Genomic DNA, 16,511 nt, shown 5'->3' with positions numbered 1-16,511 from the left:
TGGGAGGCTGAGGCAGGTGGATCACTTGAGCCTGGGTTCATGACCAGCCTGGGCAACATGGCAAAACTCTGTCTCTCAAAAAAAAAAAAAAAAAAATTAGCTGGGCGTGGCAGCAAACATCTGTAGTCCTAGCTACTCAGGAGGCTGAGGTGGGAGGACTGCTTGAACCCAGGAGGTGGAGGCTGCAGTGAGCCAAGTTCATACTACTGCACTACAGCCAGGGTGATAGAGTAAGACTGTATCTCAAAAAGAAAAAAAACAAAATAAATTATTTGGTCATCTACAAAAAAAAGAAAACCCCACATGACTTATAAGAAGAAGAAAAATTAGATAATAATCTGACTTTGATACCAATACTTTATTCAAGAAGAAAAAGGAGTAATGTATTTAAGAAATTCAAGGAAAAGAAGTGTGAGCCAAAGACTTTATATCTGCAAAATTGACTTTCAAGTACAAAAAGAACAAACTTTTATCAATATATAAGAACTCAGACAATATTCCTTCCTGAGGAATCTAAACAATGTATTAGCATCAGGTAGCCAAAATGCCTACAGAAACCTCAGCATAAACACTGGTTGTATACATTAAATATATGAATAGAACTAATAGGCTAAGAGGGAAAAAGCAGAACATGAAATGGCTATATACTCTGACAATGCAGATAGAGCAAAACTGTTAGAGAAGAAAAAATGGGAAGAACATAAGCAAAAAAAAAAGGTTTAATGTTTTCAGTAATCATACTGATGATGATTTTAGAAATATAGTTCTGATACGGTCATATGTATAATACAGAATAATGAGTAAATACGGAATATTCTATTATCTCCTATATTCTTGAGAATCATGATTCTCAGTATGGAAAAAAAGAATTACAGTTGTGATAGAGAAGTTGTTAAATAAAAGCTCTGTAGTCTCAATCTGAAGACTGGCAGCAGAACACATTAGGTATCTTTTAACATGTATGTCTATAGATATATATAGGTATCCTAGCTCTGTCTACCGAAACACCTGAAACAGTGACTAACTCAGGATCTTTAGCATTCAGACTGTATCATTTCCCTCTAAAAGAAACCAGGGCATTTTAAAGAAATGGCTGATTTTATATCTGCGATAGGAATTGTTCAATATATTGTATAACAAGGAAGCTATCAAAAACTAGGAGGCCAGGCTCATGGTGCAGCTTGGCCAACATGATGATACCCTGTTTCTACTAAAAATACACACACGAAAAAATAGCCGGTCCTCGTGGTGTGTACCTGTAATCCCAGCTACTTAGGAGGCTGAGGCAGGAGAATCACTTGAACCCAGAAGATGGAGGTTGCAGAGAGCTGAGACTGCGCCACTGCACTCCAACCTGGACAACAGAGTGAGACTCCATCTCAAAAAAAACCCCACAAAACACAGAGAAGTGATTACTACAAAACTATAAAACCCAGAAGAATGGTGACTAAATGGGAACACAGGAGTTTTGACTGGGATAGAGTAACAGAGGGGATCTGGCATAGCTGAATGGTATGGTCTTGTAATAATTTATTAAGCTATACATTTGGTATGTGATTTATAATAAAAATTTCATTTTACAATAAAAATATTTTGTTAAATAACAAAAACAGCAAAGTAAAGGAAATGCTAATCAAAAGAAAGCTGGTACAGGTTGAACATTCCTAATATGAATATTTGAAACCCAAAATGCTCCAAAATCCAAAACTTTTTGAGCACCAACTTGACGCCACAAGTAGAAAATTCCACACCTGACCTTATGTAACAGGTCACAGTCAAAACTTCGTTTCATGCATAAAACTATTAAAAACGTATAAAATTAGCTTCAGGCTATGTGTATAAGGCGTACATGAAACAATAAATGAATTTTGTGTTTAGAGTTACCCAACTCTAAACAAGATAACTCATGTATATACAAATATTCCAATTTTTTTTTTAATCCAAAAGTCCAAAACATAGTTCCAAGCATTGCAGATAAGGCATACTCAACCTGTAGAGCTCTGTAGCCAGACTGCCTGGGTTCAAATCATGGATTCTGCCACACAGCCAAGAGAGTACACTACTAATCTCTGTGTGCTTCAATTTCCTCATCATAAAATGAGGATAATAAAAGTATTCAGCTGACAAGTTAAAGATTAGGAGAGTTAATATAGAAAGAACATAAAGCATTGCCTGGCACACAGCAGGATGGAGACAGTGATTAGAGTTGGTGATTAGCTTTCTGTGTTATCTTAAGTAGGTACTTAACCTCTCTGAGCTTCAGCTTCTTTGCTAAGTTGTAAAATATCTACCTGATAGGATTATCAGGAAGTCAAAAGGAAATATATGTGATGAACCTAGTATAGTACTCAATAAATTACATACTTTTCCGTGGTCTCCCAACATCTGGAGTCATCCGTTACATTAGACATACCTCAGTCATAGCATACTACTCTTGCACTTTACACCTGGTCATTCAGGTTGATCGCAATGAAATGATCACCCAACGAGTCTCATGTCTGAGACTGGATCTTCATCTAGGTTTCAAAAAGATAAAAAGAAGAAAATCTTGAAATGTTCAACCTCCTACTAAGAATGGTCTTGTGTTACTCCCAGAGCAGGCATCCACGGTACTGGTAATCACAGATAAACCAGGCACAACTGAAATAACTGCTAATGCCCTTCCCAGCTCACCACCATACACCTCTTCCCTTCTCTTCTCTCCCCTTATCTTTCCTCTCCCTACCTTGTTAAGACATTTAGCTGCGTATCCAAATCTATCATCATCTATCATCAGTTCTGACTTCTGGCTCCACAGGTAGGATATTCTCATTTGCAAGGATACTAAAATGAAGCATCCTCAGACAAACTACAACTGATCACAAAAGCAAACACAGGAACAAAACTACTCCTCATTTGCACCTGTGACCAAACCCTCCTTTTCAGAGGTCCATTCTATGAAATTAACAGGCCAATAGTTTGCAGTAGCCTTTTCCCCACTACAGGCTGTCCCAACTTCCAGGACAAAGGTCTGGAACTTTTAAAGTCACAGGAAGAGACCAAATGCTTTCTAGGGCCAAAACAGAAGCTACAGCTTTAATTAGTGTCATAATACACTTAAAATAAGATGGTGGGGGTAGGAGTTGTCTTGTACATGACATAGTAAGCCAGGCATAGAAAAGCAAAAACATAATTGTATCTTCTGACACTTTCTAGGTTTCCCGAGCGTTTCAGCCAAATTGCCCTTTATAGGTCTGAAGTCCCTTGTAACATGCTCCATACCTTAAAATTTAATTATCTTTTCACCATTTGGGGTCGGGGAGGGGAGCTGACAATAAACCATGGCCAGCAACTGTTCCTTCTCAACTGAATCACACCAAAATCTGTAAGCGTCTTCAAAAGCATATACTTCAAATTACTGCAATAAATGAACATGTAACCCTTTCGAAGTCTCTATTCCTTATTAAATGCAAAAGCTCTATTCTGAAAATATGGCAACCTGCTGTTTAATGTTCCTAAGAAAGAGCTGAACCTACCCCAAATAGGAAAGAGAGTTAAAATGGAATGTCATCTCAACCAAATCATTCTGTCTCGGGAGAGGTGACATGAAGGGGCAGAACCTTGCTTTGAAGCAAAAGCTGTAGGGAAAACTCCAAGTCAGCCACCTATTCCCCAAAAGGCAGGGTTAGGGGAGGCCAGAGTCTACTTGGCAATATTTAAAGTACAAAACTCATTGTAGAGGCTTGAAACCAATATGGATAATGCCTGCACAGTGTTTAATATACATACATACATACATATACATATATTTTTATACAGAACCTCGCTCTCCAGGCTGGAGTGCAGTGGCGCGATCTCAGCTCCCAGCAACCTCCGCCTCCCGAGTTCAAGCGATTCTCCTGCCTCAGCCTCCCGAGTTGCTGGATTACAGGCGCGCACCACCACGCCCAGCTAATTTTTGTATTTTTAGTAGAGACGTGGTGGTTTCACCATGTTGGCCAGGGTGGTCTCGAACTCCTGACCTCAGGTGATCCGCTCACCTCGGCCTCCCAAAGTGCTGAGATTACAGGTGTGAGCCACCGCGCCCGGCCTGTTTAATATTAACAGTGATTGAAACACTGATTGAAAAACAGTGGCAGTAAAAAAGGAAACTCAGGTCTCTCTGTTACAGGTGTCTTAGCCTTCCGACATTTTTCACCTTGAAAAACTCCTATTAGGCCCTGTATAAAGTCAGAGGTCTCCTGAATCCGAAATGAGGTTAATAAACCGGAGAAAGAGATACTTGTCTGTGCTGTTCGCCTAACAGCACCCTTCTGCTCCGAGTCCTCATTCCCCAAACAACCTTCGCGGTTGTTTGACACAAAACGGGCGCTTCAGTCCGGGTCGATTTTGGGGGATGGAGTAATTACCTACAGCTTAAATCGAACCTGTGCCCGGTGTGACTCTAAGCTTTACTCTTACTGCCTCATTTAACCCTCACAACCACCTTGTAAGGCGAGAATTACCAGCTTTAGTATACAAATAAGGAATCCGAGGCGCTCAGACATTAAAGGAGAAGCCAAAGAACACAAAGCCTGGGGAGCTGGGACTGCACGCAGGGTTGTCCGATCCCCAAACCCTTACTCAGGGATTTTTAATTGGCGCGACCCTATCCCAGGCGGCTCCTCCCTGACAAGGGTCAGTCTGACCACTTGTAGGCCCAGGTGAGGTCAAGTCCGGGGTGCTCCGAGAAGGGGCTCACGACGACGCCTCTGAGAGCCCCGAGCGCCACTCACCTTCCTCAGTCACCGCCTCCCACCAGCAGCCAGCCCGGCCCGGCTAGGCTGGGATTACTACATCAGGCCCCGCCTCCGCGACCGTTACTGCTGCCGGAGAAGGGCGGCCAATCGAGCCCGAGCGCGTCGAGGACCAGCCCCTCTTTAGCCTGCGAATGCCCTCAAAAGATTCTCTCCAGCCTCACCCGGAAGCTGGGTCCGTCCCGCGCCCTCCGGTTCGCTCAGCTACTGGGGGCGGGGCTTACCGCAAACGCAAGCGTCGGTGCGACGTGCTAGTTGTGGGCAAGCTGGCGCTTCCATCGCTCTCCTTAGGTACCCTGTCACTTACATGGAGCCTTATTTGCCTGGAAGATGTCAGACATACTTGTGGCCGTGGGTGAAAGTGAAGCCTGGGTTACCTGGCCACCAGCGACTGCCCTCTCTCTTGCCCCCTACCCCGCCGCGACTACGAGCTCTTGCTGGGGTACGGGTCAGCATGTTCTCGATGTTCCAGACCTGGCTGACCACTGTAGCAGCTGACATTTGGAGGACCCCAATAAATGTTTGTTGATGACATTTCATCTTTCCATTCAGTATTTTCCACATCTCGACGAAGCGTCGGGCCCTACCTCAGGCTGTAAATGTCCACCATTGTGATTGTATCTTATAGCCACATGGTGTCGCTGTTGACAACCTGTCTTTTCAAATCAGTCAAATGATGTAGGTCTGTGTAGATGTAGATCCCACAGTAGCCAACAGGGATGTCCCATCAAGGGCATCAGCCAACAGTCTCTCATCAGGAGGTCCAAGGGCTCTTGGAGCTCAATACTTTCAGACCCTTCTTAGCCTTCTTCCAGGCAGCTGGGACTACACTTAAGTTTAATCTCTGTGTTTGCCCCATACAAACATGTCCCTACCACAACCTACGCCCACCCACCGTGCTTTCTCTACCTGGATATTCACTCTAACGATGGTTAGCAGATTTGCATTTTCAGTTCTCAAATCGCAGGTAGTCTCAGTGCGTCCCTTTTCCAAGACAATAGGGTACCCTTGCATACTCTTCTGAGCATGGCTGCCCTAACTGTAGAGGCCAAACATCTTTAGGTCAGTTATGATTATTTTGGATGCACGTGATATGAAATCTGAGTTAAATTGTCTTCCTAAAAAATGAGGAAGTTGCTTATCTCGCATAACAGAAAGCCCAGAGGCAAGGGAGACTTTAATTCAGTGGCTCAGCAAGTTAACAAGGACGCAGTTGCCATTAGTCTCTGCTCTGTTGTAAAAAAAAAAAAAAAAAAGGGTAGACTTCAAATTCATACTAACGTGATTTTCCAGATGCCTACCTGGAGAAATCAGGACCACATGCTTTCTTTTTCATCCAAAACCTTTCCTTCTGGTTTTTTGAGCCAATTAGGTGACACAGGCACACACTCTTCCTCTTTACCAGTAACTGCCTGGGAAATGTACAGACAGCTTAAGCCTGGGTTCCAGAAGTGAAAGGGAGCTATGACAATTGGAATTGGCAATGGTGTCAGTGCTCTTTGAGTCACATGAGTTGCAAGGTGGAGACCTGTAAAGGAGAAGAGGAAAATGGATGCTAGATGGATGATCACCAGTGTCTTTCACAATCTTCAAAGCACAAGAAGGCTGATTCCTCTCTATTTTCTAACTGAATTTTTTATGTGGTGAATGGAGGGGAAGAGGTGCTATAGCACTGCCCTCCAAAACAATTCCCTTCTTATGGATCATGAAAGCCTTTCCAACACCTCTCTTTGCTAGAGAAGGAAAACATCCTGTACACAAATTTAGTCTTTCACTGAGAATCTTGCTACATTGGTCTCAAGAGTTTTCTATGGGCCTCATCCACCCAATAGAATTCTAATAATTCTAAACATTCATTTAACATTCATTCATTAATAAAAATTTGTTGGCCAGGCACGGTGGCTCACACCTGTAATCCCAGCACTTTGGGAGGCCGAGGTGGATGGATCACCAGAGGTCAGGAGTTCGAGACCAGCCTAGCCAACATGGAGAAACCCCATCTCTACTAAAACTACAAAATAAGCCGGATGTGGTAGCACATGCCTATAATCCCAGCTACTCAGGAGGCTGAGACAGGAGAATCACTTGAACCTGGGAGGCGGAGGTTGCAGTGAGCTGAGATTGCGCCATTGCACTCCAGTCTGGGCAACAAGAGTGAAACTCCATCTCAAAAAAAAAAAACAAAAAACAAAATTGTTAAACACTGGTTATGTACCAGGGATTGAACTAGATGCTGAGTCAGATTTATATGTGGGGTGGTTTACAATAGTAAGCCCAGATGTGATTCCTGCCCTCGTGGATCTTATAGTCTAATTGGGGAGAAAATATGAAACAAATGCAATTAAGTATATATTATTAATATAATAAGTGATATGAAAGAACAGAAGAGGGGCTATGGAGGAGGCCTCTCTGACGAAGTGACACTTAAGCTGAAAGTCAAGCATGTCTTCATTTCAGCTTTCTGCTTTCCTCTGTACTTATGACTTCCTAGTATAAATTATAACCTTCATTAGCAGTTAAAACACATCTTTTAATTTCTCAACTTTTTTTTTTTTTTTTTTTTGAGACGGGAGTCTCGCTCTCGCCCAGGCTGGAGTGCAGTGGCGTGATCATGGCTCACTGCAAGCTCCGCCCCTCGGTTCACACCATTCTCCTGCCTCAGCCTGCGGAGTAGCTGGGACTCAGGCACCCGCCACCATGCCCGGCCAATTTTGTGTGTGTGTGTGTATTTTTAGGGGTTTCACCGTGTTAGCCAAGATGGTCTCGATCTCCTGACCTCGTGATCCACCTGCCTCGGCCTGCCAAAGTGCTGGGATTACAGGCATGAGCCACTGCGCCTGGCCTAATTTCTCAACTTCTAAACTGATTCTTGAATTTTCTTCTGGGTATAGAACTGTCATATTTCTCCCTAGAAAAACATGAGTATATCATATGTAAATGGTATTTCATGATGAATTCTCAAAGATTCTTCAACTCGTAAGTTTTTTAGACTTAGAGTCCTTTATTACATGAATACATTTGTTTCTGCCTTTTCCACAAGAATTTGAATGTCTGGGAGCATGAACCATGTCTTACTAAACTTCATCCTGCAGCACAGTAGGTGCTAAACACAGCTTTGAACTACATTGTTAAATCTGAGTCAAATTTATTCAGGGCATTCACCTTTGGCAGTCATTTTCCAATGTGAAGGACAATACGCAAACAGCTCAGACAAATATATTAATGACAAATGCTCAATAATCTATACAGAATAACAATAGTTAACGTTAATTGGGCACTTAAAATGTGCTAGGCTCTGTGCTAAGCACTTTCATTTTCTAACTTGTTGAATCTTCACAATAACCTTAATATAGGTACTGTTATTATCTGTTTTACAAATGAGCAAGTTAGGAAATAGAAGCCCAAAAAATTCTTAAATGACTTGCCAAGGTCACACACTAGTATATGGCAAAGCCGGGATCCGAACCTAGCATTCAGGCTCCAAAGCCTATGTCATCAACCACTTGACCATACCACTTCTTGTGATGGACATCTGCTTTACCATCAGATTGGTATATGCATTTATTGCAATTTGCAATTATTTGCTGTGTATTAGTTATTGCTAATGTCATTATTGCTAATATCTGTGTATTAGTTATCTATTGGTACATAAAAATTACCCTAAAACATAGCAGCTTAAAATAAAGATTTAGCATCACAACGTTTCTGTGGGTCAGAAATACAGTAGGGCCTAGCTGCATGGTCTGGACAAGATCTTTCATGGGGTTACGGTTAACCTTTTGGTCAGGGCTACTGTCATCTCAAGGTTCAGGTGGGGTTAAAGGATTCACATTCAAACTCGCTCATGCGGTTATTGGCAAACCTCAGTTCATTCCTCCTCAAGTGGGCCTTTCCCCAGGCTGCCTTAGTGTCCTCATAACATGGCAGCTTCCCACAGAGCACAGCCTAGGACAGCATGTGAGCAACTAAAACAGAAACTGCAGTCTTTTTTATAACCTAATATCAGAAGTTACATATCACTACTTCTGCCATATGCTATTGGTCACATAGACCAACCCTGGTAAAATGTGAGAGGACTACACAAGCAGATGAATACCATGAAGTGGGAATCCCTGGGGCCCATCTTGAAGAATGGCTACCACCATCTATTTGCACATATTTTTGTGACTGCCTCCTCCACTAGAATGTAAGTGTCATGAGTGGGAGAAATGATCAGTGTTGTTCACTGTTGTATTCCCTGCCACAGCACCTGCCATATAACAGATGGCCAATAAGTACTGAGTAAATAAGTGACATGAATTCCAAAGGATAAGCTCCCTATAATCCTCTCTTACTGACAAACAAATTCCCAGTTGCCATTCATGGTACCATTTAAAGCTATATATTTCTTTCAGAGACATGGTCTTGCTGTGTTGCCCAGACTGGTCTCAAACTCCTGGCCTCAAGTAGTCCTCCCACCTCAGCCCCCCAAAGCACCGGGATTACAGGCATGAGCCCCTGTGTCCAACTCATTTAAATAATTTTTAAAAGCAGGAGAATATCATGCCCAAGAACACTTATTCATGTATATAAAATTATAGACTGTGGACTTGGAAGGAACACACAGATTAAAAGATCTGTTTTAACAGCTAATGAAGGCTGTTTTTTACTAGGAGGTCTAACACAGTTTACACACCAAACTCAAGGGAATGTTGGCCTTTTGGAAGGAGAAAAGAGTAACAGTACTGAGATTTTCTTCTATTAAAATTTTACTACTAAATCAATATTTAATGATGGTCAATTCTGGGAGGCAGGAATATGTGTATTATTCTCTGTATTTTTCTATAGCTGTAAAATTTCTCAAACAAGATAAAAAATGTTAAAAGTCTTGACCAGACTGAGTGTAGTGGCTCACGTCTGTAATCCCAGAACACTGGGAGGCCAAGGCAGGCAGATCACTTGAGGTCAGGAGTTCAAGACCAGCCTGGCCAACATGGTGAAACCTCATTTTTACCAAAAATATAAAAATTAGCCTAGTGTGGTGGTGCATGCCTGTAATCCCAGCTACTTGGGAGGCTGAGACAGGAGAATCACTTGAAACTGGGAGGCAGAGGTTGCAGTGAGCTGAGATCACACCACACTGCACTGCAGCCTGGGTGATAGAATGAGACTCTGTCTCCAAAAAAAAAGGTCTTGACCAATTGGAACATGTGTCTGTACTGCCTTCCTTTGTCTCTCTTCTCTAATTAAGGCTGTACTGTAAATTCCAGTCTCCAGATAATTCAGATCAGTACCTATTTTCTCCTGAAATTGTCCAAGCTTTTCTGGTCTGAAGTTCTACACAATCACCTTGCTTGGCTGCTTGTTCCCTTTCTGTATTTTTGTAGAGACAGCCACAGCCTCCTTGTGCTGAGAGGGAAGTGCCTAAGCAGTGGCAGCCTGGCCAGCACTGGGAGACTGGTTACTAGCACTGGTTCTGACACACAACCCTCTAAGGCGGGCGCAGCAGCCAGAATCCTGGGTCCTGGGCTTGTTTCTGAAGTGCTAATGCCTCTTCCTTGAACACATAGCCAATAGTCATGCTAGACCAATGCTGGAAGGGCACATGGAAAATGTTAAATTTGTAGATATCAGATTAACTTTTCCTATTTATTTTGGTCTCTATGCTGTTTAAAAAGTAAGCTTGGAAAATCAACCAAGCTAAGGGAGGTGGTGCATGCCTACAGTCCCACTACTCGGGAGGCAGAGGCAGAAGGATTGCTTGAGCCCAGGAATTCAAGACTAGCCTGAGCAATATAGCCTGTGAAGAAGAGGAAGAAAGGAAGAAGAAGAAAGAAAAGAGGAGGAGAAGAAGGAGAAGGAGGAAGGAGCAGGAGGAGGAGGGGTAGGAGGAAAAGAAAAAGAAGGAGACGGGAAAAAGAAAGGAAGTAGAAGAAAGAAAAAGAAGGAGACGGGAAGAAGAAAGGAAGTAGAAGAAAGAAAAAGAAGAAGAGAAGAAGGAGGTTGGGAGAAAGGGAGAGAGAGAAACAAAGAAAGAAAGAAAATCAGTTGATCTATTAACAATTTCCTTTTCAAAAGGAGGCCCAATGAAAACAGGGACTATTGTGAATGAAAGTGTTTTTAGCTGCTCTCTTAAAATAAATCAGTGGTGTCTAAGGGGCAGTTGCTGATAGGCAGTTTATGAAGTCAGAACAGCATCTAGGTACTTCCTGGGAAACAAGCTAACAATGTGAAAGTGAGATCACCTTCAAAAGCAGGATCAGCCTGAACAAGTATATTTTATATTCAAGTTCAATACCTTAGACTATGTTCTGTTCAGACTTTGTTTCTCTCTATAACAGTCCTGCCTGTCAGGTAACAAGTTACTATTCCTACCTGATATGGTTTGGCTGTGTCTCCATTCAAATCTCAACTGAAATGTATCTCCCAGAATTTCCACATGTTGTGGGAGGGACCTAGGGTGAGGTAATTGAATCATGGAGACCAGTCTTTGCTGTGCTATTCTCATAATAGTGAATAAGTCTCACGAGATCTGATGGATTTATCAGGGGTTTCTGCTTTTGCTTCTTCCTCATTTTCTCTTGCTGTTGCCATGTAAGAAGTTCCTTTTGCCTCCCCCCATAATTTGGAGGCCTCCCCTGCCATGTGGAACTGTAAGTTCAATTAAACCTCTTTTTGTTCCCAGTTTCGGTATGTCTTTATCAGCAGCATGAAAATGAACTAATACAGTAAATTGGTACCAGTAGAGTGGGGTGTTGCTGAAAAGATACCTGAAAATGGGGAAGCGACTTTGGAACTGGGTAACAGGCAGAGGATGGAACAGTTTGGAGGGCTCAGAAGAAGATAGGAAAATGTGGGAAAGTTTGGAACCTCCCAGAAATTTGTTGAATGGCTTCAACAAAAATGCTGATAGTGATATGAACAATAAGGGCCACACTGAGGTGGTCTCAGATGGAGATGAGAAACTTGTTGGGAACTGGAGCAAAGGTGATTCTTGTTATGTTTTAGCAAAGAGACTGGTGGCATTTTGCCCCTGCCCTAGAAATTTGTGGAACTTTGAACTTGAGAGAGATGATTTAGGGTATCTGGCAGGAGAAATTTCTAAGCAGCAAAGCATTCAAAATGTGACTTGGGTGCTGTTAAAAGCATTCTGTTTTAAAAGGGAAACAGAGCATGAAAGTTCAGAAAATTTGCAGCCTGGTGACGCAGCAGAAAAGAAAAGCCCATTTTCTGAGGAGAAATTCAAGCCAGCTGCAGAAATTTGTGTAAGTAGCAAGGAGCCTAATGTTAATCCCCAAGACCATGGGGAAAATGTCTCCAGGCCATGTCAGAGACCTTCATGACAGTCCCTCCCATCACAGGCCCAGAGGACCAGGAGGAAAAAGTGGTTTCATGGGCTGGGCCCAGGGTCCCCACATTGTGTGCAGCCTAGGGACTTGGTACACTGTGTCCCAGCTGCTCCAGCCATGGCTGAAAGGGGCCGACATACAGCTCGGGCTGTGGCTTCAGAGGGCAGAAGCCCCAAGCCTTCACAGCTCCCATGTGGTGTTGCACCTGCGGGTGCACCAAAGTCAAGCATTGAGGTTTGGGAACCTCTGCCTAGATTTCAAAAGATGTATGGAAATACCTGGATGCCCAGGCAAAAGTTTGTGCAGGGGCGGGGCCTTCATGGAGAACCTCTGCTAGGGTCGTGCAGAAGGGAAATGTGGGATGGGAGCTCCCACACAGAGTTCCTACTGGGGCACTGCCTAGTGGAGCTGTGAGAAAAGGGCCACTGTCTTCCAGACCCCAGAATAGTAGATTCATTGACAGCTTGCACTGTGAGCCTAGAAAAGCCACAGACACTCAATGCCAGCCATGAAAGCAGCTGGGAGGTAGGCCATACCCTGCAAAGCCACAGGGGTAGAGCGACCCAAGACCATGGGAATCCACCTTTTGCATCGGCCTGACCTGGATGTGAGACCTGGAGTCAAAGGAAATCATTTTGGAACTTTAAAATTTGACTGCCCAGGCCAGGCGCAGTGGCTCACACCAGTGATCCCATCACTTTGGGAGGCCGAGGCAGGTGGGTCACCTGAGGTCAGGAGTTCAAGACCAGCCTGGCCAACATGGCGAAACTCTGTCTCTACTAAAAATACAAAAATCAGCCAGGCATGGTGGTGGGCGCCTGTAGCCCCAGCTACTCTGGAGGCTGAGGCAGGAGAATCGCTTGAACACAGGAGGTGGAAGTTACAGTGAGCTGAGATCGTGCCATTGCACTCCAGCCTGGGTGACAGGGCGAGACTCCATCTCACACACACACACACATACACACACACAAAAATAAATCAATCAATAAATCAAAAGTAAGCTAGTTACTTCCTAGATACAATGATGGGGGTACAGTTATTGGGTAAATACAGCCGTTCCAAATGGGAGAAATTACCCAAAACAACCTCCGCCTTCCAGGCTCAAGCAATACTCCCGCCTCAGCCTCCCAAGTAGCTGGGGTTACAGGTGCCCACTATCATGCCCAGCTAATTTTTGTATTTTTCGTAGAGACGGGGTTTCACCATGTTGGTCAGGCTGGTCTTGAACTCCTGACCTTGGGTGATCCACCCCCTTGGCCTCCCAAACTGCTGGGATTACAGGCATGAGCCACCCTGCTTGGCTGCTTGTTTTTGAGTTTACAGGCTCATAGGTGGAAGGGACTTGCCTTGTCTCAGATGAGACTTTGGACTGGACTTTTGGGTTAATGCTGAAATTAGTTAAGACTTTGGGGAACTGTTGGGAAGGCATAATTGATTGTGAAATGTGAGGACATAAGATTTGGAGGGGCCAGGGGTGGAATGAGATGGTTTGGCTGTGTCCCTGTTCAAATTTCTACTGAATTTTATCTCCCAGAATTTTGACATGTTATGCGAGGGACCTAGCGGGAGGTAACTGAATCATGGAGATTGGTCTTTCCCATGCTGTTCTCATGATAGTGAATAAGTCGCACAAGATCTGATGGGTTTATCAGGGGTTTCTGCTTTTGCTTCTTCCTCATTTTCTCTTGCTGCCACCATGTAAAGTGCCCTTTCACCTCCCATCATGAATCTGAGGCCTCCCCAGCCACATGGAACTGTAAGTGCAATTAAACCTCTTTTTGTTCCCAGTTTTGTTATGTCTTTATCAGCAGCATGAAAATGAACTAATATACTACCTCAGATGTCCTGGGCCTGTAGGATAGGTAGGTGGAAAATGCAGCCCAAACTGGTGTGTTCCTCATTGCCAGGTACCCCAGAAACTATGCCCAGAGAGGAAACAGTGGCACAGAACAAGCCAATGGAGGAATTGGGGACTGCCTTCCCTACTCTGGGCAGAGTTGGGTGTATCTCATGGGCAGGCCAGACTCTGCTGTCCTCTGAAATCCCTGGGCAGAGGGGTTCCCAAGGCCTCTAAGAGTAGGCCTGGATTTTTCTTCAAGCACAATCAATACTTTTCTAATAACAGGCTCCGTTAACATAAACTTTTCCAATCCCACAGGCCTGTCTCCCCATCTTGGCCCTGCAACTTCTGAAGGGCTTTGGGCTTTGGGCCTTTTTGTAAAAGGAGGTAAATAGAATCATTGAACTGTTGTGAGAACTACAGGCAATGGCATATAAGTCACATAACAAGCATTTTATAAATTATACCTTATTGGTCTTGTAAAAGATATCCAGATTCTTCAAGTTTTAAAGAAAATATCCTTCATTCAATAATGTCTTTGAGCTGCTCCCTAACCAGGGTTTCCTGGTTCTAGCCCAGCAACTCAGGATTGTTTCTCAGAAGAAATAAAGACTAGAAGAAATCAGCTAGCTGTTTCTCATCTCTGGGAATTTCCACTCTGGAGCCTTTTACCTTTCCCCCCAATTCATTATTTCAACAACCATTTATTGCAAATTCTCTGTTCAAAACACTGCTGCAGCAGCTGGGGTTGGTGGTTCATGTCTATAATCCCAGCAACTTGGGCTGAGGCAGGAGGATTGCTTGAGGCCAGAAGTTTGAGGCTGCAGCGAGTTATGATCATGCCACTGCACTCCAGCCTGGGTGACAGAACGAAACTCTGTCTCAAAAAAAAAAAAGACAAAAACACTGCTGTAGAAGAAAATACAAATATGAAGTCTTTGTCTTCAGGGAGCCCTCAGTACAGGGTAGCAAACAAAAAAGCAGTGCTAAGTAGAATCCTTGTATCATAATTTGCTTAGTAATCAGTCTTTATCACTTGGCAGACAGGTTAACCTCATCAGTAGGTTGTTTCCTACTGTCTCTTAACTACTTTCTCTCACATACTTGCTTAGCACCTAGAAACTGCACCTATCCTACAAACCCCAAAGATGAAACAGTCCTTCTTTATATTAACATAAAGATGCAGAAAGAAGTTACACAACAGGGCCTAGATGTCCCTATCTTAAGTCAATTTTGGCTGCTGTAACAAAATGCTGTAACAAAATACTTGAAAGGCTGGGTGTGGTGGCTCATGCCAGCACTTTGAGAGGCCGAGGTGGGAGAATTGCTTGAGCCCAGGAATTTGAGACCAGCCTGGGCAACATAGTAGGACCCTGTCTCTATAAAAAAAATTTTAAAATATTAGCCAGGCGTGGTGACATGCACCTATAGTCCCAGCTCCTTGAGAGGCTGAGGTAGTGGGATCGCTTGAGCCCAGGATATGGATCATGGCTGTAGTGAGCTGTGATCATGCCACTACACTCCAGCCTGGAGTAAAACCTTGTCTCAAAAAAAAAACAAAAAAACAAACAAACAAAAAAAACAACTTAGACTGGGTAATTTATAAACAGCAGAATTGTATTGCTCACAGTTTGGAGGCTGGGACATCCAAGATCAAGGCTCCAGCAGAGTCATAGTCTGCTGAGGGCTTGTTCTCTGCTTCAAACACGGTGCCTTCTCAGTGCATCCTCACACGGCAGAAAGGTCAAACAGGCTCCCTCAAGCCTCTTTCACAAGGGCACTAATTTGCCCCACAAAGGACTCATCCTTTTAATCTGAATGTGTTGGGGGTTAGGTTTCAACATATGAATTTCAGGGAGATATCAGCATTCAAACTAGCAGCCCCCAAATATGCTGGGCCCTCAAAACCCTCCAAAATCCCTTCACTTGTCTCTATTCTATGACTGGGCCTACTCTCCACAGGGACCACTCACTGCTCCTCACATGGCCCACTCAACAACTTTTCTCACTCTCTGTAGGCAGTACTGTCTCCTCCTTAAATTGAAAATCAAGGCCACCTAAGACACTACCCAGGCCTGCTCTTCATTCATTCATTCATTTAATAAATATTTACCAGAGCTAATATGGGCCTGCACGGTGCAGACGTGAGACATACAAGAATGAGAGCTAAGCGGCCATGGTCTCTGCCTTCATGGATCTCAGTCTACTGTTAAGTTACACATTCAACAAAAATTACACAAATTATTGCACACCCTGAAAGGGACTAGGAAGAAGAATCTCTGGTGCTGCAATCTTTGTGTTTTTTTGTTTTTGTTTTTGAGATGAAGTATCACTCTGTGGCTCAGGCTGCAGTACAGTGAGGTGATCTCAGCTCACTGCAACCTCTGCCTCCTGAGGTCAAGTGATTCTCCTGCCTCAGCCTCCTGAGTAGCTGGGATTACAGAAGCATGCCACCATGCCCGACTAATTTTTGTATTTTTAGTAGAGATAGGGTTTTACTACATTGGCCAGGCTGGTCTCAAACTCCTGACCTCAGGCAATCCGCACACCCTGGCCTCCCAGAGTGCT

The 16,511-nt window shown here is 43.6% G+C and overlaps 1 protein-coding gene across 4 annotated transcripts in view; it reads right to left on the bottom strand.

The window, feature by feature from the left end:
* CEP70 (centrosomal protein 70kDa) overlaps positions 1–4,937 on the bottom strand; it is a 115,027-nt gene extending 110,090 nt beyond the window's left edge. For all 4 annotated transcript variants that reach the window (XM_011958134.1, XM_011958135.1, XM_011958136.1 and 1 more), the window contains exons 1-2: positions 4,755–4,937; positions 2,414–2,516 (exon numbers count right to left, since the gene is read on the bottom strand). Coding sequence is in view for 2 of the 4 variants with exons in the window: in XM_011958136.1 (XP_011813526.1) it covers positions 2,414–2,422 (9 nt within the window). In the remaining 2 variants the exon portion in view is untranslated. The remainder of the gene's footprint in view (positions 1–2,413; positions 2,517–4,754) is intronic.
* Positions 4,938–16,511: the final 11,574 nt, after the last annotated feature.

This window comes from Colobus angolensis, unplaced genomic scaffold, assembly GCF_000951035.1.
Source record: "Colobus angolensis palliatus isolate OR3802 unplaced genomic scaffold, Cang.pa_1.0 Scaffold46, whole genome shotgun sequence".
Taxonomy (NCBI): domain Eukaryota; kingdom Metazoa; phylum Chordata; class Mammalia; order Primates; family Cercopithecidae; genus Colobus; species Colobus angolensis.
Note: the sequence above shows the minus strand (reverse complement) of the source record. Positions and strands in the feature narration are given on the sequence as shown.